Source organism: Humulus lupulus, chromosome 5 (assembly GCF_963169125.1).
Source record: "Humulus lupulus chromosome 5, drHumLupu1.1, whole genome shotgun sequence".
In the NCBI taxonomy this organism is placed as follows: Eukaryota; Viridiplantae; Streptophyta; class Magnoliopsida; order Rosales; family Cannabaceae; genus Humulus; species Humulus lupulus.
The window spans coordinates 15632339-15657205 of NC_084797.1; the positions used below are offsets into that span (position 1 = coordinate 15632339).

At 35.7% G+C, this 24867-nt stretch overlaps 3 protein-coding genes across 3 annotated transcripts; 1 reads left to right on the forward strand and 2 right to left on the reverse strand.

Annotated features, from left to right (window-relative positions):
• Positions 1–623: 623 nt before the first annotated feature.
• Positions 624–1733, reverse strand: LOC133778876 (rust resistance kinase Lr10-like). Its single transcript, XM_062218894.1, has one exon. It carries the CDS (start codon positions 1572–1574, stop codon positions 624–626), a length of 951 nt encoding a protein of 316 aa, XP_062074878.1. The 5' UTR covers positions 1575–1733.
• Positions 1734–9005: 7272 nt separating this feature from the next.
• On the reverse strand, positions 9006–10015 carry LOC133778877 (uncharacterized). Its single transcript, XM_062218895.1, has 2 exons — positions 9289–10015; positions 9006–9055 (listed from the first exon to the last, which is right to left on the reverse strand). The coding sequence occupies exons 1-2, from the start codon at positions 10013–10015 to the stop codon at positions 9006–9008; spliced, it is 777 nt and encodes a 258-aa protein (XP_062074879.1).
• A 9602-nt stretch (positions 10016–19617) lies between these two features.
• LOC133778878 (uncharacterized) lies at positions 19618–20712 on the forward strand. The gene has a single exon (XM_062218896.1). It carries the CDS (start codon positions 19618–19620, stop codon positions 20710–20712), a length of 1095 nt encoding a protein of 364 aa, XP_062074880.1.
• Positions 20713–24867: the final 4155 nt, after the last annotated feature.

Genomic DNA, 24867 nt, shown 5'->3' on the forward strand with positions numbered 1-24867 from the left:
AATTCATTGTTGTGGACTTAAAGAACTTTTTCATTTGACAAAATCTGCGTCAACACATGTTAAATACCATAAAGATTCATTATTATATGTACACTTAAATTAAATAAATGTATATTGACGTTTATACGTGAAAATTAGATTTAAGACAATAAACTAAACTAATTGTTGTCAGTAAAAAGTAGGAACGATATGTTTTATGATCTATAAGATAGCATAGTAGGGTCACTAAATATTAAATTAGATGCCATGTATGATTAACATAAAGTTCTTTGAAGAGTTGTTTTAGCATAAATTGATCTCAATCATGCCAATTGAAAATAGATCAGGAAAAATAATTACACAAAATAGTAAAACAAAACAAAATTCTACCACAATCAAATCAATAAAAAATCATAATGATTATGTATATCATAAAAAGCTTTTGACTAATTATTGTTATTTCAAAAATCAGTTAGGGGTTTGATACTTGAATCTGTAATTATAATCCATCAAACAAAGCTTTTTCATGCATTGTTTAACATATAATTATATTTTGATATTACAAAAATCAAAACCAATAATGTTAAGTATTTTAACAAAATACAAAAATTACAAATTTCAATCATTTGGATTTAGGGTTATACCTATCTTTGTAATGTTAATGATGGTATTGTTGAGTGTTGTGAATATGATGTCTCTTGAACATGCTCAGTAGGCTTCTCTAGTTGATACAAGGAAGGCTTTGGAGGCATTTGTAGACATTCAATTTCTCCTTCAAGCATTTCAATAACTTTGTTCATTGTAGGACGATCACTTGGCTTCAGTTGTATGCACCATAATGCTACTATAATCATCTTCTTTGAAATTCTTGAATCGGCCTCGTCTGTATCAGATGTTTTCATTTCTATACATTTTTCTTGACTTAATTGGTCATGCACCCATGAAGGAAAGTAAACTTGGCTAGTATTTTCAACTGCATTAAAATTTTTTCGTTTACTTGCCATTTCCATCAACAACATTCCAAAACTATACACATCAGCTTTATTAGAAACTCCTCCAATGTTTTTGTAAAATAGCTCTGGCGCTATGTATCCTAAAGTTCCTCTTGCTGCAGTTAAGGACACATTATTATTATCCAATGGGCATAATCTTGCTAATCCAAAATCAGAAACTTTTGGATTAAAATTTTCATCCAAAAGAATGTTGTGAGGTTTAATATCAAAGTGCAAGATTTGCATGTAACATCCTTGGTGCATGTATTCAATCCCATGTGCCACACCAAGCGAAATTTCAAAAATTTGCTTGCAACTTAAAATGGTAATTCCTTGAGAAAAAATATATTTTTCCAATGATCCATTAGACATGAAATCATATACAAGAGCATTCTTTGAAGAGTGGACACAAAAACCAATTAAATGAACCACATTAACATGGTGAATTCTTCCAATTGTAGCTATTTCATTAATGAAATCCTGTCCATTTCCCTTTGATTTACTCAATACCTTAACTGCTACAGTACGACCACTACGAAGCTTTCCTTTGAATACAGAGCCATAACCTCCTTCTCCTAATTTGTTTTTGAAGTTTTGGGTCATCTTTTTTATCTCACTAAATGAGTATCTTATAGGAGTGAAATTATTTTGATTGTGAAGGAACTCTTCGATAGAATCATATGTTGATAAATGACGTCGTCGCCATTTATAGATTACAAAGGCAACTACAAGTGGTGTCCCAACTATAAATTTGAATCCTGTGTGTAATACTGCATTTTACCAAAAGAAAACTTCAATTTTAGTACATGATTATGCATAGTTGATTTCAAGTTAGAGTATATCATATATTAAGTACTTTAAATTTGTATATTATTTTAATTACAATAACTTCGTTATGCAAATAAAAGTAGAGGACGCATAAGCTTCGAGAAAATAAATATTTTATCATGCTTTTTATTAATTTTTTTTTTACAAATTGTCTATGTTATTTTTCAATTACAATAACTTAGTAATATTTTTTTATTACAATGACTTATGAAAAGAAAAGTAAAGGATGTAAGGTTCGAAAAGATAAATGTTTTACTATAAAATATTTGAAATGTAGATTTTATGATGTTTTATTAATTTTGTTTTTACAATCTACATAGGAGACCTTGGTTATAGGTATATGCATTTGTGTTTATGATACAATAATTGTTGCCACTTTAGGATAGAATTTTTTATTATATATTTTTTTAAGTGTGAGTAATTATCTAGTAGTTATGAGTAAAACATTAGTTTTTAGTATCACTTTTTTAGTTGTCCTATATCTTGAAAATTATTATATTATATTATTATAAATTTGATGGTAGCTGTTAGCTATCACAGTGTGAGCTTAACATGTACATACTCCAAATCTTGATTCCGATAGTAACAAATTACTTTCAAGGACGTTGGGTCATGTATGTTGGGCTAGATCTAAGGCTGGTTATACAGAGAATAAGGCAATGGACCCTGGAGTGACTTATTAGTCCCATATCCTAGGGATGGGCCCCAAACATGACTTATGAGTCAAGAACGACATTATCACGCTAAGTGTCGGTCGAAAGCATTGACTTATTATAAGTCAAGGACGGCAATAGCGTTGAGCACTAGTCGAAAAGCATTGCCTTATGAGTCAAGGATGACATTAGCTCGCTGAGGGTTGGTCGAAAATCATTGACTTATAAGTTAAGGATGACCTTACCATGTTGAGTGCTGGTCGAAAATCATTGACTTATGAGTCAAGGATGACAATAGTGCGCTGAGCGCTAGTCAATATGGTTATGCCTAATCAGGAGTGTGATATACGCTTGACCGACCTATTGGTCGTGGAATATTATAGCGCCAGGTACGCTAGGCCAGCTCTAAGACTGGTTATACAGAGGATAGGGCAAAGGGCCTCGGGGTGACTTATTAGTCCCATATCCTAGGGTGTGGAACCCCAGTATGATTTATTAATCATGTATTTTGGGAATTGGGCCCCAGGATGATTCATTGATCATTTATCTTGGGATATTGGTCCATATGATGTTGTTGTCATTTATATGGATGGTATACATGCATGAGTAGGGTTATTACTGCTAGGCATGCTTATTATGATTTGGTAACATGTTATTAACTGCTTATGAGCATGTTTAAGTTTTTTTGTTGAGCCTTGGCTCATGGGTGCTTTGTGGTGCAGGTAAAGGGAAAAGAAAGCTGGATCATCCTTGAGTTGGAGAGCTTGGGTGACGATGTGTATATATGCGGCTGCTCGACCACCATGACCAAGATTTTAAAGAGGAACTAGGGTTAAACCATATTTTGCTGCTTAGGTCGGCTGGTTGTAACTTTTTAATTGAAATTAACCTTTTCGAATGTAATTTGGGATCCCACATATGGAAGTAAACAGTTGTACCTTTTGACCAAAAATTTTAACCTTAAACTATTAATCACGTTTAGTCACACAATTATGGCCAAATGATTCGTTTAGCGAGTTTAGCACTATTTAAAATATACATTGTAACGGTCCCTAAGTAGTAGGGCGTTATAACTTGGTATCAGAGCATGCCAAGGTTAAGGGTTCCTAAAGACAAGCTGGGCATGTACACTTGTCACTAAAGACAAGCTCCACTCAGGGTTTGATAACTATTTATGTGGTTATGTGTTTAAATGCTTAAATAGGATATAAATGTCTTACATGCATGCCTTATTAGGAAGCATGAGATATTATGATAGGGCCTGGCCCTTGACTGTTGATATGATTATGTGTTTACCTACTCGGTTAATATATGAATGCTTTATCTGCATACTAGAGTTAAGAGCATGATATCTTGTTGAAAGAGCAAGGGTTATTGATTGATGCATGAAATTTATATGGGCATGTATTTTAGCACTACAGTTGTACGTGAATGTGGTGTTGTTTGGTTTTCCCGTGGGGAAAGGCTTTTGGATGTGCTCATCATGCTTAATAGATCAAGTTATTAACTGTAGACTAATTCAGAGGTTATGTACCCAAGGTAATTAATAGGACTCGACGAAGTTTATGTTGAGGTTGAGAATTATAGCTAGGGCCTAAGCCCTCCACCTGCCCCTCAGAATTGGCAGTAGATGTTTAGAGATATGCAAGCAAGATTGCAGTGGAAGGAGGAAAATATCAGGTGTTTAAAACAGCAGGTTCTATCAGAAACACCTCTTCCTTTGTTATGCCAGGAGTGGCACTAGTTTTCGCTCAACCTTGGGTTGAGAACATGTGGGAATTACTATATGAGAATTTTCAAGAATATTACCCTCTAGTTTTTGAGGGAGGCCTAGATCCATTCAGCGCTGAACAATGAATGGGCGTGATTAGTTCCATCATCGACAATATGGGAGTGGTAGGTAATGATAAGGTGATCTGTGCTATATATGTGTTACGGGAAGATGCCCGAACTTGGTTGGAAGTGGTATCCCAGACACGAAATACAAGTGTAATGAATTGGGAGGAATCCCTCAATACATGAGATCTCTACCTATGCTCAGGTGGTAGGGAGGGCTTTTGTTGTTGAGAGCACAAGGGATGAGATATGGTGGGAGAGTGCGGAGCTGAGGTAGTGATTCCTCCGTTTATTAGATCAAGCACGGGCAAAGGCCCCAATGATCAGAAAAGAAAAGCTATCAACATATTCGATATCTCTGTAATAGAAAAGGGGTTCCGAAATGTTCAGATAGGCCATCAGGGCAAGGATGAGTATTGGAAACTCTACCTAGAATGCGCTCGGTGCAAGATGCGCCATCTGAGGGAATGCCGAGCAAAGGCATGTTTCTTATGTGGGATGGTTGGGCACCTCAAGAGGGATTTCCCAAGGATAAGGAAGGATGAACCAAATGGGACGAATAGCTCGACTCCAGCTCGAGTGTTCGCTTTGACGCAATCAGAGACTGAGACTGAGGCTAGTCCCTTAGTAGTGGCAGGTCAGCATCCTAGTTCTGATTCTTATATTATGTTGATTGGTTTTGGTGTCGTGCTATTCTTTGTTTTGTTGCATCTAGTAGAGGCACATACTTGGTATGTGGATTACGTGTTTATGCTGGGATGAGAATATGGAACCCTACTGGTAACTTTTAAGGGATGAATTAGATTATTGTGGGAAAAGATTCATCGGTTGACTTGATAGAGTTGGTTATGACTGACTTTGATATGATCTTGGATATAGATTGGTTAGCCAAGTATGGGGCAATGATAGATTGCAAGGAAATATGGTAACCATTGAGCTTGAGGGTGAGAAACCCTTTGTAATTGTTGGCACTGTTCATGGACCCTGTATATTTATGATATTTGTACTGAGAGCTAGAGACCTATTGCAAGGAGGATGCATAGGATTCTTAGCTATTGTGGTGGATACCACCTAGGTCGTGCCAATGGGACAAGGACATACTAGATTAGTTTGTGAGTTTCTGGATGTGTTTCCAGATGACCTGTTAGGGTTACCTTTACACTAAAAGATAGAATTGTGATTAACTTGGTGCCAGGGATGGAACTAGTGTCTAAGGCACCATATTGAACAGCTCCAGCGGAGCTGAAGGACCTAAATTTTTAGTTACAGGATAAGACGGTATTCTCCAAGAGGGATCTTTGATCTGGCTATCACCATCTGAGGATTTAGGAGATGGATTATGTAGAAGACTGTTTTTTGTATCAGATTTGAGCATTATGAGTTTTTAGTTATGTCATTTGGATTGACTAATGATCTGGCAACACTTGTGGATTTGATGAACAGGGTGTGCAAAGAGTATCTAAATTGGTTTGTGATCGTCTTTATCGACGATATTTTGGTATACTCTCAGTCAGAGATTGACCAAGGCCAAGGAACGTCTCAGAGGTCAAGAGTTTCCTTGGATTGGCAAGGTATTATATGAGTTTTGTGGGAGAATTCTCAAGGATGGTTTCCTCGTTGACAGAGCTAACATGCAAAATTAGAAGTTTGCATGGTCAGATAAGTGTGAGAAAAACTCCCAAGAGCAGAAGCGGTGATTGAGTACAACTCCAGTTTTGACTCTTTCAATAGTTCAGAACAAGTTTATGGTTTATTGTGTTGCCTCGAGAAGAATTTGGTTGTGTCCTTATATAGACAGAAAAGGTGATTGCCTATACATCATGTCAGTTGAAGGATATGACTAGAGCTAGAGTAGAGTTACTGGTGGGCCAGTTGGCCAGCATTATGCTTAAATTTACTCTTTTAGAGAGGATCAAAGAAAAACAGTTGAGTGGCCCACAGATGGGAAGGATTGGAGGGGATGTCCTAGTTGGAATAGCTAAGGACTCTACAGTGTCAGACATGAGTTTATTGATGTATAAGGATCGGATTCAGAATCTGATGGACACTGGGATTAAACGGGAGATTATGGATGAATCTCATAATACCCCTTATTCTCTACATCCAGGCACCATAAATATGTACTAAGACCTAAAAGCTATATATTGGCGTCTTGGGATAAAGAGAGACATAACTAAGTACGTGGCAAAGTGTCGACCTAATCGTAAAGCTGAGAAGTCTCTTTATTCGTGGTTTGCAGAATTTGGGTGAAAGAAAAAGTCTTTCTCATGTTTTGTGCACTTTTAATTACTTAGGCTGTTTGTGTAGTTTTGGTCTAGGGACTATGGTTGGAAATCTTGAAGGAATTTTTCTAGCTTCTAAAGTTTTATTCTCGAAGAATGGGGTATTGGCTTGAGCAACTGAGGCTTTAGTGCTGAAACAGAGATTAGATTTTGCCAATTACTTAGTTTGAACTTATTATTCTTGGTGACAACATATTGCACTAAGGTGTTAACATGGATGGAGGCAAGTGTATAGGGAGTTGAGGCTTGGCCGTCCCCATTTTTTAAAAATATATTTTTTTTGTTTTCTTCAAAAATTTCACATTTGGAACCCCTTATTATTATTTTTTCACTATATATCACCCTATGCCTGATCTGTCCCTAGTATAGCATTTTGTGAATAACTCAAGACAATGCTTCCTTGACTATGAGAATATTGTTGATAATATTAAAGATGTTTGTAATTTTTTTTATGTATTCTCTTCCACTCTATCAGAAGCTCTAACTTGGTGGGCCTACAAGTTAGCTCAATATAACTTATGGTTTGAGGAAATCTCTCATTGAAGTTGTGGCAAATTTACCCATCTTATTGTAAATTGTTATGTGTTCTTGTTAAAATATAATAATAACAAAAGGAGTGCTATCTACAACCCCAATTACAACTTGTATATACTTAGCCATGTCTTTATAATTTGACACGCACGTGTCAATGTCAATATCAAATAAAATAAAAACCTGACATGGTTTATTTACTAAATGTCAACTACCTCTTTGATAACTAAATTACTATTTTTTTCCATTCTTTTTCACTTGAATATAAACACTTATTTTTATAATTAGCCATGTCATTATATATATAAGTAATGATATGTGTACTCAAAATATACACTCAAACATTACATACAGTAATGTTATAGTTTAGCTTAGCCAATCACATTTATTAAAATTGGGATCCACTGCTTTCAAAAGCAGTGACACGTCACTGTATATAATGTTTATGTGCATATTTTGAGTGCATATATCATTGCTTTATGTATGTATAGCTAGGGATTGTTTTGGTATAAAAAAGAAAATTTAGATTTAAACATATACATACAAATTTATTGTTGTTTTTATCCAAAGGCAACTCTCAGGTATATTTATACATTTATTGTTGTTTTTCAAGGTGTATTTTATTTATACATTTATGGATATTTATATATTAGATACAAGCAACGTACACATTTTTTTAGAGAAATTTATATAATATACTTAATTTTGCTAAAAAAATTATATTTTTACGGACTAATAAAGTTTTTTTTTTCAATTTTATGATTTTAATGAATTTTGTTTACATTTTTACAAATTTACCAATTTTTCGTCTTTTGTGATGTTTTTTAGTTGTTTAGTTTATGTATAGTTGTTTTTCAGTTGTTGAAGTTTATACATAATTGTTCTGTTGTTGTGTTGATGTTTAATTGTTGTTTAGTTGTCTAATTGTCGTAATGATATTTTATAATATTTAAATTTAAATTAATACATGTACAAATATGTAAGATGTCAAAAGAGAATTGCTAAGTGACATCACTGGTGCCCAACACCATAAGGAGGTGACATACCGTTATTGGTGCAATCCAATATCGGATCCCACTTATTTAAATTTAATAAGTATTATTGAGTATCGCTAACCAATCATGGAATGCTACCTCATGTGGTGTTGGACACCTTAAGGTGTCAAATAACAACACTCATGTCAAAATACTAGGTACCAAATAACATTATTGTAAACATAGAGTGCCTACCCAAATATATATTTTAAATGTTTTATAAATTAATAAATCATATTTTTCACTTGTTTATTTTTTCTTTAAATTTAGTTAAGATATCCTATTACTAAAATAAAATTTCCAATTTAGATTTTTCTTTTTTTTTTTTAAAAAAAAAAAGGTTCGTAATTACGTACCTACACCTTCCATTATTGAGACTGCGAGAAGACAATGAGTTGTTAAAAAACATGTAATGGAAAAAGATAGAGTTAGGATGATAAAACCAAATATATAAGAAGCAGTCAGTAAATGTATAAGAAAGAACCGTTACCTGATATCTTTCCAGCTGTTCTCCCACCTGTAATTATCCAAAAGAACCTCTCAGACAATATTGGACTTGGAGTCCACTCAAAATGTTCAAATTAAATATAGAGCTTAGTAAAACGTACATATATTCCTGGAGAAACTGTCTAAGGAACCGAAGCATTGACCTACTTTTCCGTGATACAAACTATCTGTTTTAAACCATGAAAGATCAAAGCCATAAGCAAGCTCGTTGTAAATCATATTAGTTTTAAATGTTAATAAATATATATGTTTGAAATGGTTTCTAAATGAAAGTTAATTCTTTTTAAATTATTAGTTAATAAGATAGCCCCTATTAATTAAAATAAAATTTCCAATATAGATTATTATCAAAAGTACAAGCTCTTAATACGTACAAGGCGCATCCATTAAAAGGTATATGAAAGTGAAAATCCCTGCAAGAGGACAATGAATATCAGAAAAACAGATGTGATGAAACATTAAGTTCTAAAACACTACAATTAAGTTAAAAAACAATTTTATAACAAGTGTTGAAGAAAGAATTGTTACATGTTAATATATCATTAGCCCGCCTGGAAGCTGTAATCATGCAAGATAACTTTAAGATTAGCTCTCAGAAGAAAGTTGGAGCAGTTGATTCAATAAAAAGCCAAGAAGAACTACTTACCTAAACATCGCATCTCGTTGGAATAATCGATGTAGCATTCATTATTTCCATTTTTGAAGAATGATATCAACCATGAAATCTCAAAGCCATCTGTAAGCTGGTTGTGAATATCCACAAAAGAAGTATTCCTTCCGTTCACAACTGTCTGATTCGATACCAAGGTCCTTAGCACCGGGCGGCACGAGCTCGCCAAATCAGAAACGTGAAACATACCATCGACCACATAATAATAATAAGAAGATGAAGAAACATGATCAGCAGTTGTTTTGGTTTTGGAATGTTGGGAGGCTAAAGTAGCACCAATATTGCAGTGAGCGGTGTCTATATAATCAGAGGAATTTACAGGATTTGCACATTTCAAGAATACTATAGTCTTTGTTGGAATTTTCCAGCGACCGTAAACAAGGAAACCATTGTACGAATCTTCTCCCTGATAGTTATTTGGGAGAGAGGAGCAATTGGTTTTGTTAAGGTTGGAGTCCACAATTCGAATTGTGTAATTGGCATAATTGATTGAACGCACGAAGTACTTGACAGAGTTCCAGTATAACAAAGTAAGATTGTTCTCGCAAGAAAGCTCATAAACTGGGTAACCACACTCTTCTGGATCGGTATTAAGTCGGAAAGGACTGGTTATGGTGATGATATTATCACAAGAAGAAGGTGAACAATGAGGATTTGAATATGCATTGCTAGTTTTAAGAAACAATAAGAAGGGGATGATCATGAGACAAAGAAGGTCTGCAATGGAAAATCTTGAAGAGAAGGATCTTCCTCTTTCCGCCGGCCCTTTGGTCCAGACTGGACAGAGAAACAGAGAAATCTTTTCTACACACAAACAGAAATGATTTAATCAAACTTGTATTTATCATTAATAAAAATACTAATAACAAAAAATAATGCCAATTTCTTTACTATTAACTATATATTCAAACACGTTCCAATCAACTTCACTATAGCCAAAGCTAGTATTGACTATAGACTAAGGACAAATCTACCTCATTAGCATCATTAAAAGATCACGTACAGATAACACCATGTGTTAAGTTTATGCGAAATTGGTTTCTTTGTAAACTTGTTAAAGAATAATAATAGTCAAAAGAAGACAACAAAGAAAAGATTTCTATACTATATAATATAACAGACGGTTTCGTTGACTTTTTCTTCTCTTTATACCCTTTTGTTTTATTTTTTTGTCTTTCATAATTTTTTTTTGTTTTATTTTTATCTCTTTCATAATTTTTAAAAAATTAATTGAGTTTTATACTAACTCTTGGTTGCCGAGAGGTCAATGGAGCTCTAATGGATATGGACTTGGAGAAAGATAGTGATCAGGTGTGAGTTTTGTGGAAGTAAGAGAGACAGAGAGGTTAATGGGAAATAAAAGAGGCTGACACATATATCGACAAGAAAACGAAAAAAGAGAACTGTAAATATAAATTTAAGTAGAGAGAGAGAGAAAAGAGTGATCTGAAGGTTCCACAGGCTTCGAGAGTTTCTTTATTTCACTTAATTGCCTTTTAAATGATATATAGGCAAAGTGGAAGCTTTTTACGGGATGACTATGCGATGAAGAAAAGTATTTTGTAATGTAATCATCATTCTAGAAAAAGGGAAATGAGAATAATGTATATGTTACGTGTAGTATTGAAGTGGTATAATTACTATAAAAGTATTATTAGTGTCATATAAATTAATTAGTCCCCATATAATATATATACATATATGAATTTAGTGAGGAGATAGAGGACAGCATCTTTTTTAATCTTAAAAATGATATCATATACACGTGTCGCCTGCCCTTTTTCTGGGGGAGCTACATGCTAAGGCTAAGCTCCCCCGGAACCTGCAGCGGGCTTTTGTCCTTAGCTTTGTTAATTCTTTTGTTATCTTAGAGAGAAGAAACAGCTACATTTAAAGTCAGTTAAAATGTTATATATAAACTGGTTTTCCCTACCATTTAAGCCGCCTCAATCTTAAGAAACCTTCTCCACATTTGGGTTATTTTTTCTCTTATTTGATATTGTTTATAGTATACACTGTAAGTGTCATCGATATTCTGAATTTTAAATGTTATATATTAACAGGTTTTCTCTACCATTTAAGCCACCTCAATCTTAAGAATCGTTCTCCACGTTTGGGTTAGTCTTTCTCTTATTTGCTATTGTTTACAGTATACACGGTAGGTGTGATCGATTTTGTGAATTTTAAATCTTACTCATAATATATGTATAATACAGTGAACGTTCTTTTTTTTTTTCATTTTTCTTTTGATTTTTAAATAATTTTTTTTAATGAAAATGCATCTTCTCCATAGAATAATATTAAATAGAATTTTTAATATTAAAAAAATCATTACTTCACAGGTAGCTTTTAGATTATTTTCATTCTGATATAAATCATAATTCTATCTTTCAACTTTTAACGCAACAGAAATTCTTCAAAGGTTTCGTTGGATCTGAGTTGATTATCATTAAAGGTGTTCTTCATTTTGAAATTATTTATGTGAAGCAGAATGTTTAGTGTTTTTATGATAATTATTACTTTATACTGTCCACTCTGTTTATACTTTATTTATTTGTGTATATATATATATATTGTGTCATCTTTGTTTATTTTGACCATGTATTTTTTTTTCTTAGCTGAAACTCCTCTCTCAAAGAAAAGATATTGGTATGCAAATTTACCTGAGAAAAGAAAAGAACAAATAAAAAAAAAACGAAGAGACACATACTTACAAAATAAAATTTCTGCTAAACTTTCAGGTACATTTTAGTGACTGTAATTTCTTATAATAAGAATTTAGATCAACAAACTATTTATGTTTCCTAACAATTTAGAATTATATTTTATTAGATTCTTCCTCAACTCAATTGCAAGTTTATGTCAACCCATCAGACATAATAGACGAAACTAGATGGAATAACATCAACTCTTCCACTTCCTTTGAAGTTGGTAAGGGATTTAGTAATTTAGAATTTTATTGTCTCCTCACAATTGTGTTTTCTAAAATCACCACACATGCTATCATGTGATCCATATGTGTCATGCTAAAAGATTTTCTCATGAATCGAAAGAGTTTTGTTCTGCTGATGGTCGTATATCATTAGCATCAAATAATATACCACCAGAACTGTATCTTCTATTTACATCTTCAAATGAAGATTCAATACAGTTTCGAAAGTACATTCGAACATATAAATAGTTTTGTCTTCACATCTTTTAGTGTGAAATACGACAAAAACTTATGCAAAAGAAATAAAGGAATGTATACATTTAGAGTTCAAGGACAAGTGTATCACTTTATAAACGATTTGCTCCCACCAAATGAGCAACCTTCTTACCTACAACTTTACTTTTATGACACAGAACATGAACAACAACATCGAATGTCCACTTCATCAAAGATGAATGTATCTGTGTTGACAAAGATAATTGATATATGAAAAATCAACCCATACTCTCATTTCTTTAGAAACCTTAGACAACTATCTGATATAGATAGTTGTAAAATCATCATTCGATCAAACAATGACATAGATACGAGTTTATAATGCTCCATCAGAATCTCAAGTTGTAGTGATGTGGATTGATGATAGTTCTGTCGACCAACGTAAAGGGCGAGATATTATTATTCAAAGTCATAATGGCCATTCGCACAAAGTTGAATATTATTTTGGTTGTTATGATCCCTTGCAATATCAGTTATTATTTCCATATAGAGAAAATGGCTGGCATTGTGGGATTCCGAAAGTACACAAAAATATAATTCCAGCACAGATTGTTGATGAGCCCTCCATTACTCTCGAAACGACAAATTTTGAAATCAAACTTTTCGACAAAGAATTAAAGGTATATAAAATTCTTCAAATTAGTTATGCTTGTTATCATATTTAGTGACACATCACATTGTTATGGTTTTTCAGCATCTAGAAAGAGAAACAACAAAAATACTGTGTCTTGTCGAGAATATTACAACTACAAATTACAAATCAGATCTTTTGAGAACTCAATATTGCTCCATTATGGAAAACTGTTACAACAATATGTTGTTGACATGTATGTGAAGCTTGAAACATCTAGATTGGACTATTTTCGGCTCAATCAAAAAGCGATTCGAGCTGAACTATATCAAGGTATTATTGATAGCATTGAGCATGGTGAAACTCACGGATCTCAAGTTGGACAACGAATCATTTTGCCATCATCATTCATTGGAGGTCCTAGAGATATGAAGAAGATATATGGATGCAATGGCATTAGTTCAAAAGTTTGGAAAGCTAGATATATTTCTCATGTAGGTTTATTACAGTTCTAACCCTACACCAACAAAACACATCATTAGTCCCTTAAGGTCATTTCTGACCATTCACAGATCTGATACTTTATATACCAAAAACGACCACACAAACAATGTCGTTAGATTCTAGGTCTCAGTTTAAAGCACTCAGATAAACACACACACACATTTAAGCACAAATGGAATAAACAAAGAGAGAAAAGGAGAAGAAGACACCAGAAATTATTTCGGAGTTCACCCCAAAAATTGGGGCTACGTCTCCGTCAAGCTCCCTCAGTGATCAAGCTTGAGTTTCCACTATCAACAATGGCGATTACAGAATATTGGAGCTTCCTGTCACAAGATTTGATCAGGTAAGACTCTATCCTTCTCTCTGTACAGATCTCTCTCTTTCTCTTTTGATTTCTTCTTTGTCTAACACTCTGATTTCTCTTTGCATGTACTCTCTTCTTCTTGTTCTCCTCACCACGAGAGCTTTACTCTCTTTCTCTGGACCTTTCTCTCTTGGATCTTGGAGCTGAAGACTTTTCTGGTTATATCTCTAACAGCCCTTTATCTTCATATATTTATAGCTTGTACGAGCTGGGAATTAGTTACAATCAGTTGTAACTAATTCCTGGTTCTGATCTGTTAGAGGCAAAGCCATTAGGTTTATTTGTAATTTCTGTAAAGTTTGATCTTTGTATGTTGATGTGGATATATGTGAAGGATCTGGTTATAAGTGGAATTTATTCAACAATTTCCACCTGAATTCCTCTTATAACCAGTTCTGATATATGTGCTTTAATCTCTGAGGGTCTTAGCTTGATAGGTCCTACTTAATCTCCTGTGTCAATCCTTAATAAGTTCATACAATGTTTGAACTTATTAAGGGTCACAACTTTAGTACCCATGTCTGCTGGGTTATCCTCAGTAGGTACCTTAGCAATCTCCACTTCTCCCTGTGTAACCTTATCCCGTATAAAATGATATTTGATTTCTACATGTTTTGTTCTATCATGAAATACTGGATTTTTGCATAAGTATATACAACTTTGGCTGTCTGAATATATTGTAGGCATACCTTTGTGTAGCTTTAGCTCTGTCGTCAACCCTTTTAGCCAGATAGATTCCTTGATAGCTTCTGTTGTAGCAATATATTCAGCCTCTGTCGTAGAAAGTGCTACCACTGGTTGTAACTGAACCTTCCAACTAACACAATTCCCTCCTATTAGAAAGAAATAGGCTGATGTAGATCTCCTGTTATCCCTATCCCCTGCATAGTCTGAGTCACTGTAACCCTCTATTATTGTACTTGCATTCTGTCTCTTGTAAACTAGACCCACTTTAGTTGTTCCCAGTAAGTATCTGAACACCCACTTCATAGCCATCCAATGAACCTTTCCTGGATTTGCCATATATTTACTAAGTATACTCATAGCATAGCCTAGGTCAGGTCTTGTGCTCACCATAAGATACATAATAGATCCCACTGCATTAGAATAGGGTGTATCCTTCATATCCTCAGCCTCTTTTTCTGTTTTAGGGCACTGTTCTTTAGAGAGTGTATACTGAGTGGTTATAGGCTGCTTAACAATCTTTGCATCCTTCATAGAAAACTTGTTTATGATCTTCTCAATGTAGTCTTCTTGCCTTAGAATCAATTTTCCTTTACCCCTTTCCCTTAGGATTGTTATTCCTAGGATCTTGGTGGCAATACCAAGATCCTTCATTTCAAACTCTGTCTTTAGTAGATTTTTGACCATATCCACTTTTGATCTTTCCTGGCTTATGATTAACATGTCATCTACATATAGGAGTAAGTAGATGACATCCTGAATTGTGCTTCCTTTAAAATATAGGCAAGTGTCATGATAGCTTCTCTTAAACCCATGATTTATCATAAAGGTATCAAACTTCTTATTCCACTGTCTTGGAGCCTGTTTAAGTCCATAGAGAGATTTTACCAGCTTGCAAACCTTGTCCTCTTTGCTTTTGACTTCAAACCCCTTAGGTTGCTCCATATAGATATCCTCCTCTAGGTCTCCATGTAGGAAAGCTGTAGTAACATCCATTTGATCAATTTCCATGTCAAACTGGTTAGCCAATGATAGCATGATTCTGATAGTCTTGTATTTAGCTACTGGTGAGAATATCTCTGTATAATCTACTCCCTCTTTCTGTGTAAAACCCTTAGCTACTAGTCTAGCTTTAAATCTTGTAGGTTCTCCCTCTGATTTGCCTTTTTTATGTTTGTAAACCCATTTGCATGCTATTACCCTTTTTCCTTTCGGTCTTAGAACCATAATCCAGGTCTTGTTTTTCTTTAAGGACACCATTTCCTCATCCATAGCTTTGAGCCATTTCTTAGCATCAGATCCTCTCATAGCCTCTTCATAAGTTTGTGGTTCTGAACTCAAAGATTCCATAGCTGTCATGAAGGCATATGCTATGTCTTCATTCCAGATATTAAAACTGTACTTGGGATTAGGCTTAGGGGCTCTCTTTTTTCTATCTCTGGTAAGTTGGTATTCTTCTAGATTTTCTGCTTGCTGTATTATTTCTGTTTCATCCTCATTTTGTTCCTCTATATGAGTTCCTTCCTTATCTGAATTTCCGGTATGTTCCACCTGATATGAATCTGGTTCAGGTTGTTCTACAAATGGTTCCACCTGATTTATATCATGTTCCTCTTGGTCTTCTAGTCTCCAAAGGATAGGGTCGAACAATATTGTTCCTGCATGGTTAGTGTCTGTAGTACCTGCAGGGTTAGTTTTAAATAAACAAGGAAATTCATTTTCTTTAAAGATAACATCCCTGCTAATAATAGTTTTAAAACCACCCTTTTCCCTCAACCATACTCTATACCCTTTTACCCCTTCAGGATATCCTAGAAAAACCCCTTTCACAGCTCTAGGCTCTAGTTTTCCTATATTTTGGTGTACATAAGCACTACACCCAAATACCTTTAGATTTGATAGATCAGGTGGTTTACCAGACCACCTTTCCTCTGGTGTTTTGAACTCAATCACGCTGGATGGACATCTGTTTATAAGATAGGCAGATGTCATCACAGCTTCTCCCCAAAAACCATGGGACAGACCAGATTGTATTAGCATGCATCTGGCTTTGTTCAGAATGGTTCTGTTCATCCTTTCTGCCACACCATTCTGTTGTGGTGTTAATCTGACTGTTCTGTGCCTTTGTATTCATGTTTCTTTACAAAACATGTCAAATTCATTATGGCAAAACTCCAAACCATTATCTGTCCTTAAGGTTTTGATTATTTTGTTAGTGAGATTTTCAATAAGTGTTTTCCAGTGTTTAAATCTTTGAAAAGCATCATTTTTATTTTTAAGTAAAAACACCCATATCTTCCTAGAATAATCATCAACAATTGATAAAAAATAAACATTACCTCCATGAGTATGTGTCTTTTCAGGGCCCCATAGATCTGAGTGAATATAGTCTAGAATACCTTTAGATTTATGTGTACCTGTCTTAAATTTCAGTCTATGGTGTTTTCCAAGTATGCAATGTTCACAGAATTCCACCTTGCTCACTTTGTCCTTTCCTAGCAATTGTTGCTCACTAACAATCTGTAATCCTTTCTCAGCTATGTGTCCCAGTCTGTTGTGCCATAGTACTGCTTTAGCATCCTCTGGATTTTGTAATAAATTGGTCTGTCCTACTGTGTTGTTGCTTCTGGCTATAGGTTCTCCCATTAGGTAGTATAACCCTTCCTTCTTGATTCCTTTCATGATAATCATTGAGCCTTTGCAGATCTTCATTTGTCCTTCCTTAATCTTGCTTTCTATTTTCAAATCATCAAGCACACTTAGTGAAATTAAGTTTCTGGATAGGTCAGGGACATACCTTACTCCAGTTAGAGATCTAGTAACTCCATCATGCATTTTGAATGCCACTGTTCCTGATCCTTCAATAGCACAACTCTGATCATTTCCCAGAATCACTTTGCCCTTTGTAGAGTCCCTGAAATCAGTCAAAAATGATCTGTTATTAGTCATATGAAAAGTGCATCCAGAATCTAATATCCAATCATCTTTGAAAGATGATCCAGCTATATAAACTTCTCCATTTTCATAACAGTCACTCAAATTTGCATTTTGGTGATCTGGTTTGTGTTTAGAGTTTTGAGATTCTGAGTTGTGATTATCTCTCTGTCCATTGAACTTATTCCTCCTGTTCTTGTTTAAGAAATATCAATCTCTCTTGAAATGTCCAGGTTTCCCACAGTTATAGCATCCTTCTGTGTCTTGCGGCCCCTTAGAATTAGATCTCTCTCTGTTATTGCTGTACCCTTTGCTTGGACCTCTGCTGTGACTATGACTTTGGCTCCTTCCTTTACCATGCCATGGCTTCCTTTGTGTAGGTCTGCCTCTACTTAGGTTTAGTTCCCCATTAGAACTACCACCTTTTTCAGTTTTCATTTCCAGATCCTTTGACTTTAGAGCAGACATAACCTCATCAAGAGTAATATATGTTCTTCCATATTTTATAGCTGTTTTCACTTCCCTGTAAGTTTCTGGAAGTGAATTCAGTATAATAATAGCCTGGTTCTCATCACTAAGTGCTTCATTCTCCCCTGAGTTTGCAAGCTCAATATGCATTCTCAGAAATTCGTCTAGATTTTGATCTAGAGTTTTAGATTGACTCATCTTGAAACCAAAAATTCTTTCTTTGAGATAGATCTTGTTAGTCAATGATTTCTGTTGAAATTGTTCCTCTAATTTCTTCCATATCTTTGCTGGTGTATCTTCTTTGTCCACTATCCTGATAATAGCATCTGATAGGTTGAAAATTAGGATTCATGTAGCTGTTTCCAGATATTCCTCCTTCTGGATTTTTGAAGTGCCTTCTGGCCATTCGATTGGGTCTTCCAGTACTCTTAACAGTTTCTGTTGAGCCAAGAGTGCTCTGATTTTCCTCCTCCAGATCCTGTAATCCCCAGTGCCATCAAACTTATCAATGTCAACCTTTATGTTACTCATATTAGTAAAATTAAAATCAAGAAGAGTTTTAGAATTTTCTGGTTTGTTGTTGTTCTGTGATGTGTTCACAGATTCTTCTGAATCTGAACTTGTTTCTGAGTTATCCTCCTCCTTTACAGAATTTGTATCAGATTCTGAGCTGTGTTCTTCCTCCAGTTTTGTATGTGTTCTTGATTCTTGATAATCTTTCTTTCAAGATTTCTTGTTTTCCCTGTTTCTTCTTCTTCCCTAATGATCTTGTCCCTGTCTTGTTGAATTTTCCAGCCAAGAAACCTGGCTCTGATACCACTATAGGTTTATTACAGTTCTAACCCTACACCAACAAAACACATCATTAGTCCCTTAAGGTCATTTCTGACCATTCACAGATCTGATACTTTATATACCAAAAACGACCACACAAACAATGTCGTTAGATTCTAGGTCTCAGTTTAAAGCACTCAGATAAACACACACACACATTTAAGCACAAATGGAATAAACAAAGAGAGAAAAGGAGAAGAAGACACCAGAAATTATTTCGGAGTTCACCCCAAAAATTGGGGCTACGTCTCCGTCAAGCTCCCTCAGTGATCAAGCTTGAGTTTCCACTATCAACAATGGCGATTACAGAATATTGGAGCTTCCTGTCACAAGATTTGATCAGGTAAGACTCTATCCTTCTCTCTGTACAGATCTCTCTCTTTCTCTTTTGATTTCTACTTTGTCTAACACTCTGATTTCTCTTTGCATGTACTCTCTTCTTCTTGTTCTCCTCACCACGAGAGCTTTACTCTCTTTCTCTGGACCTTTCTCTCTTGGATCTTGGAGCTGAAGACTTTTCTGGTTGTATCTCTAACAGCCCTTTATCTTCATATATTTATAGCTTGTACGAGCTGGGAATTAGTTACAATCAGTTGTAACTAATTCCTGGTTCTGATCTGTTAGAGGCAAAGCCATTAGGTTTATTTGTAATTTCTGTAAAGTTTGATCTTTGTATGTTGATGTGGATATATGTGAAGGATCTGGTTATAAGTGGAATTTATTCAACATCTCACTATGACATGTAATCCTAATTGGCCTGAAATCAAAGAAGAGCTACAACGAAATGATGAAGTTCATAATAGGCCTGACTTAGTTGTACGCATTTTCAAAGCAAAATTAGAAGAGTTGAAAATTCATTTGTTTAAAAGAAAAATATTTGGACAAGTTGGTGCACATGTATATGTCATTGAATTTCAAAAAAGTGTACTTCCGCATGCTCACTTTTTGATAATTTTGAAATCAAATTCAAAATTATATGCACCTGAATGTTTTGATAAAGTTGTTTCAGCAAAAATTTCTCATAAAACTAAGAACTGTCATTTATATGCTATGATTCTTAAACACATGATACATGGTCCATGTGGTAATTTAAACCCAACAAATGCTTGTATGACAAAAAAGGGAAATTGTAGAAACCATTATCCAAAGTCTTTTTGTCTTACAACAACTCAAGGAGAAAACTCATATCCTAAATATAGACGTCGGGATGATAAACAAAAATTTCAAGTAAGAGGAGCTACGTTAGACAATTGTTGGGTTGTTCCATATAACACATTTTTACTTGCGAAATTTGATTGTCACATGAATGTTGAAATTTGCTCCACTATAAAAGCTATCAAATATCTATACAAATATATATATATATATATATATAAAGGCCACGATCGAATTGCTTTCAATGTGACAACAATAAATGAAGAAAACATTATCAAAGAAATTGATAATTTCCAATCTGCTAGATGGATTTTTGCTCCTGAAGCTATGTGGAGAATATATGGCTTCAACTTAAATGAAATTTGGCCAGCTGTATATTCTTTGCAATTACATCTCGAGGGCAAACAATTGATTTCGTTTAATGAGTCACGAAAATTGTCTCATGTGTTAGAATCAGATTTCTTCTCATGGTCTATGTTAACTGAGTTTTTCAGATTAAATAGTTTTGATCAACATGCTCGAACATTTCTTTACAAGGAATTTCCTGAGCATTATGTTTGGAATCAACTCTTGCCTTTTTCTCTTCCCTCTTCTCAGACCCCTTCTCTTCTCTCGTTACCCTCTGTAAATCAACCTTTAGGTGTTAAATTAAATGAGAATAACTTTGTCGTCTAGAAGACTCAACTCTTGAATATTGTCATTGCAAACGGCCTCGAATCTTTTCTTGATGGCTCATACCCTTGTCCTCCTCCTTTCACTGATACATCCTGCACTCACCCAAACCCAGATTCTCAACAATGGCATCGGTACAACAGACTTGTTATGAGCTGGATCTACGCCTCTATTCATGAGTCAATGCTTGGACAAATCGTGGGATACACCATAGCTTCTCAAATATGGCTTGCCCTTGGACAAATATACTCCTCTGTTGTTTTTTCTCACATTTCTGAGCTTCGCACCAAGCTCCAGACCATTAAGAAAGATGGTCTCACCGTTATGGCATATGTACAACTTTTTCGCACAGCTTGCAACAACTTGGCCTCAGTTGGTGAACCTGTTCCTCATATTGATCAACTTCTGTATTTTTTGCAGGGTTTGGGTCGTGAATATAACTCTTTTTTTGACTCCATTCATATCCGGGTTCCTAAACCTTCCATCGAGGAGCTCTACCACCTCTTCCTGACTTGTGATGCCCGTCTAGAGCGACAACTCTCTATTGCTTCCTTGAGCTCCCTTCATGCCAATATAGCCATTTTACCAACCCACCAGAAAAAACATAAACCATTTCACTCACCATTCTCTCATTCCTCTCCTCACCCTAATACTCGATCTCACTCTCGACCCCACACAGCTCCTCGGCCTCCCTTTGAGCCTCTGAAACCATCATGGCCTTCTCCTTCCCCTCCATCCTCTTCGAGACCATCCTATCGACCCCATTGCCAGATATGCCTCAAGCCCGACCATACCGCCAATGTTTGCTACAATTGCAACAACCTTCAATATCACCCTCCTCCACCCCCTCCCAGAAATTATAACACCACTGACTCTCCTCTCCCACCCCACTCTACACTCCCTTTCCACCCCTTCTACTATCACCGACCAGACCTGGTACATGGATTTCAGCGCGACTCATCATTTTACACCCGACCTTAACATGCTTGACTCTGCATCTCCTCATCATGGGCATGATCAGGTAACCGTTGGTAATGGTAAGGCAACTCCTATCTCTCACATTGGCTACACTTCCCTTCATGCTTTTCAGTCTAATCTTAAACTCAAAAATGTTTATCACTCCCCTAGCTTAACTAAAAATATACTCAGTGTTTCTAAACTATGCCATGATATTCAAGCTTACATTGAGTTTTATCCCTCTTTTTTCTTGGTGAAACATCAGGTCACTCGTCAACTACTCCTCAAGGGCTTCCTTGAAAAAGGATTGTATCGGGTCTGTTCTCCATCGTCCACCCCTGCCACTCTCTCTCCTCAACTTAATCTCACTATCAGCAATCTTACCAACTTATGGCACTACCGCCTGGGGCACCCTTCCAAAGTTGTTGTTTCATTTTTAATTTCATCTTGTAATCATTCTCCTATTAAGCACCCCTGTATGGATTTTTGCTCTTCATGTCAATTGGCAAAATCCCATAGGCTGCCTTTCTCTCCTTCTGTAACTCGGGCTTCTAGTCCCTTTGCTTTAATTCACACTGATTTATGGGGGCCTTCCCCAATGCAATCTATTACTGGTGTTAAGTATTTCCTTCTGTTTATTGATGACTATTCACGTTTTTCTTGGTTTTATTTACTTAACTCCAAAGATGAAGCTTATAGTGCATTTGTTCAATTTCACACAATGGTTCAAACTCAATTTCAGGAAAATATTATGCATGTTCGTTATGACTGGGGTGGGGAATTTCGGTCTCTTTCCATATTTTTCACTTCTCTTGGTATAGATCACGAACTCTCGTGTCCTTATACTCCTCAACAAAATGGTCGCGTTGAGCGCAAATATCGACATGTTGTCGAAACTAGTCTTACTCTTCTTGCTCACTCCTCCATGCCTCTCTCATATTGGCCCTATGCTTTTAGTACAACCACTTACCTGATAAATCGGCTTCCCACCCGCTTATTGTCCAATGTTTCTCCATATCAGGTTCTCTACAACAAAGTTCCCTCTTATTCTCATTTTAAAACGTTTGGCTATCAGTGCTTCCCCTTTCTCCGCCCCTACAATTCTCATAAATTGGAGTTTCATTCTCGTCCATGTGTTTTCCTCGGCTATAGCAGCCATCATAAGGGGTACCTTTGTCTCCAATTTGACATTGCTCGCCTGTATGTGACTCGGCATGTTGTGTTCAATGAATTGCACTTTCCTTTTGCTCAGCCTTCTTCTCCCACTTCCGGTTCCTCCTCTTCTTTCCCCTACTGTTATCTCCTTACTCCCTTTTTCGGGTGCTTGTTTTCCATCCCATCCTACCATGCATCCATCTCCTAACCTCACTCCTATTCCACCATCTCATACTCCTCACCCTTCTTCTCTATCTTCTCCACCCTCCGTTTCTGTCTCCCCTCCTTCTACTTCCTCTCTATCTTCTCCACCCTCCGTTTCTGTCTCCCCTCCTTCTACTTCCTCATCGTTTCATGTTCCTTCCCCCACGACTAACCTTGATCCATTACCTATGCCTGCCATTACTACGATTAATGATCATCCTATGATAACGAGATCTAAAGCTGGTATTGTTAAACCTCGTGTGTTTTTAGTGTAGTTGCAGGTACACCATGTGAGCCCTCCTCCTTCTCTGAGGCCACCAAGGACCCTAAATGGAAATCTTCCATGCAAGCTGAGTTCTCTGCATTGCAGGATCAACGCACTTGGACCCTTGTCCCACTTCCATCTGGTTCTCCTGTGGTTGGTTGCAAGTGGGTTTACCGTATCAAGCTTCGTCCCGATGGTACCGTGGATCGATATAAGTCTTGTCTTGTGGCCAAGGGCTTTCATCAGATAGTTGGTTTGGATTATCATGAAAATTTCAGTCCTATAATCAAGCCTACCTCCATTCGTCTAGTTCTCAGTGTTGCTGTCTCTCTTAACTGGCCTCTTCGTCAGATTGATATTCAGAACACCTTCCTTCACGGTGATCTTCTTGAGGATGTTTTTATGTCTCATCCGCAAGGCTTCATTGACCCTACCCATCCCTCTCATGTATGCAAGCTCCAAAAGTCTCTCTACGGTCTTAAACAATCACCACGGGCTTGGTTCACTAAGCTTAGTGCCGCTCTTTCCAGCTGGGGTTTTCTTGCTTCTAAGGCTGACACTTCTATGTTTATTTGGCATCATCATGGTCATACTTTGGTTATTCTCATCTATGTCGATGATATCATACTTACATGGTCCTCCTCGGTGCATCTCTCCCAGTTAATGACATTTTTGAAGTCCCAATTTGCTGTTAAGGACCTCGGCCCCCTTCATTATTTCTTAAGAGTGGAGGTGCATTCTTCTTCTGACTGCCTTCACCTTAGTCAGACCAAGTACATCAGTGACCTTCTTCAGAAAACTAGTATGCTTGACTCAAAACCTCTTCCTACTCCACTGGCTCTTGGTTCCTTATCGCAACATGATGGTATCCCCCTCTCCTCGGCTACTGAGTATCAAAGTATTCTTGGTGCATTGCAATACTGCACATTAACTCGTCCCGATATCTCCACAACAAGAAAAAATGGCTTTTACTTCGGTTTTTAATCTGGATTTACTTCGGTTTTCACTAAAATTCGCAACCGCAGTAGTTCGGAGCGAAGTAAAAAGTAGTTAAAAACCGAAGTGAAAAATAGGCTTTCTACTTCGGTTATTATGTTAAAAGCGAAGTAGAAAGTGGGGATTCTACTTCGGTTTTTACATAATAACCGAAGTAGAAAGTGGGGTACGCTTCCTTGGTGGGCACTTTCTACTTCGGTTATTATGTAAAAACCAAAGTAGAAAGTGGGGATTCTACTTCGGTTTTTACATAATAACCGAAGTAGAAAGCCCCCGTTTTTTTAATAACTATTTCTAATTATTTTTAAATGACCCAATTCTATTTTTATATATATATATAATTTTTTGCCCGAATTTTGTTTAAATAGTCTAATTATATGAATTTATAGTTATATATATTTTTACAATTTGAATTGATTTATTTTCATTTAATTTATAACAGAAATAAAAATCACAAAATTTATACACTTAGAATTGAAATTCTTATAAAATAAAATATGTATACATTCACATAATTATTAAGTAGAATAACCTAATCATTCATATATATATTCACATAATTGCAATTAAGTAAAATAGCC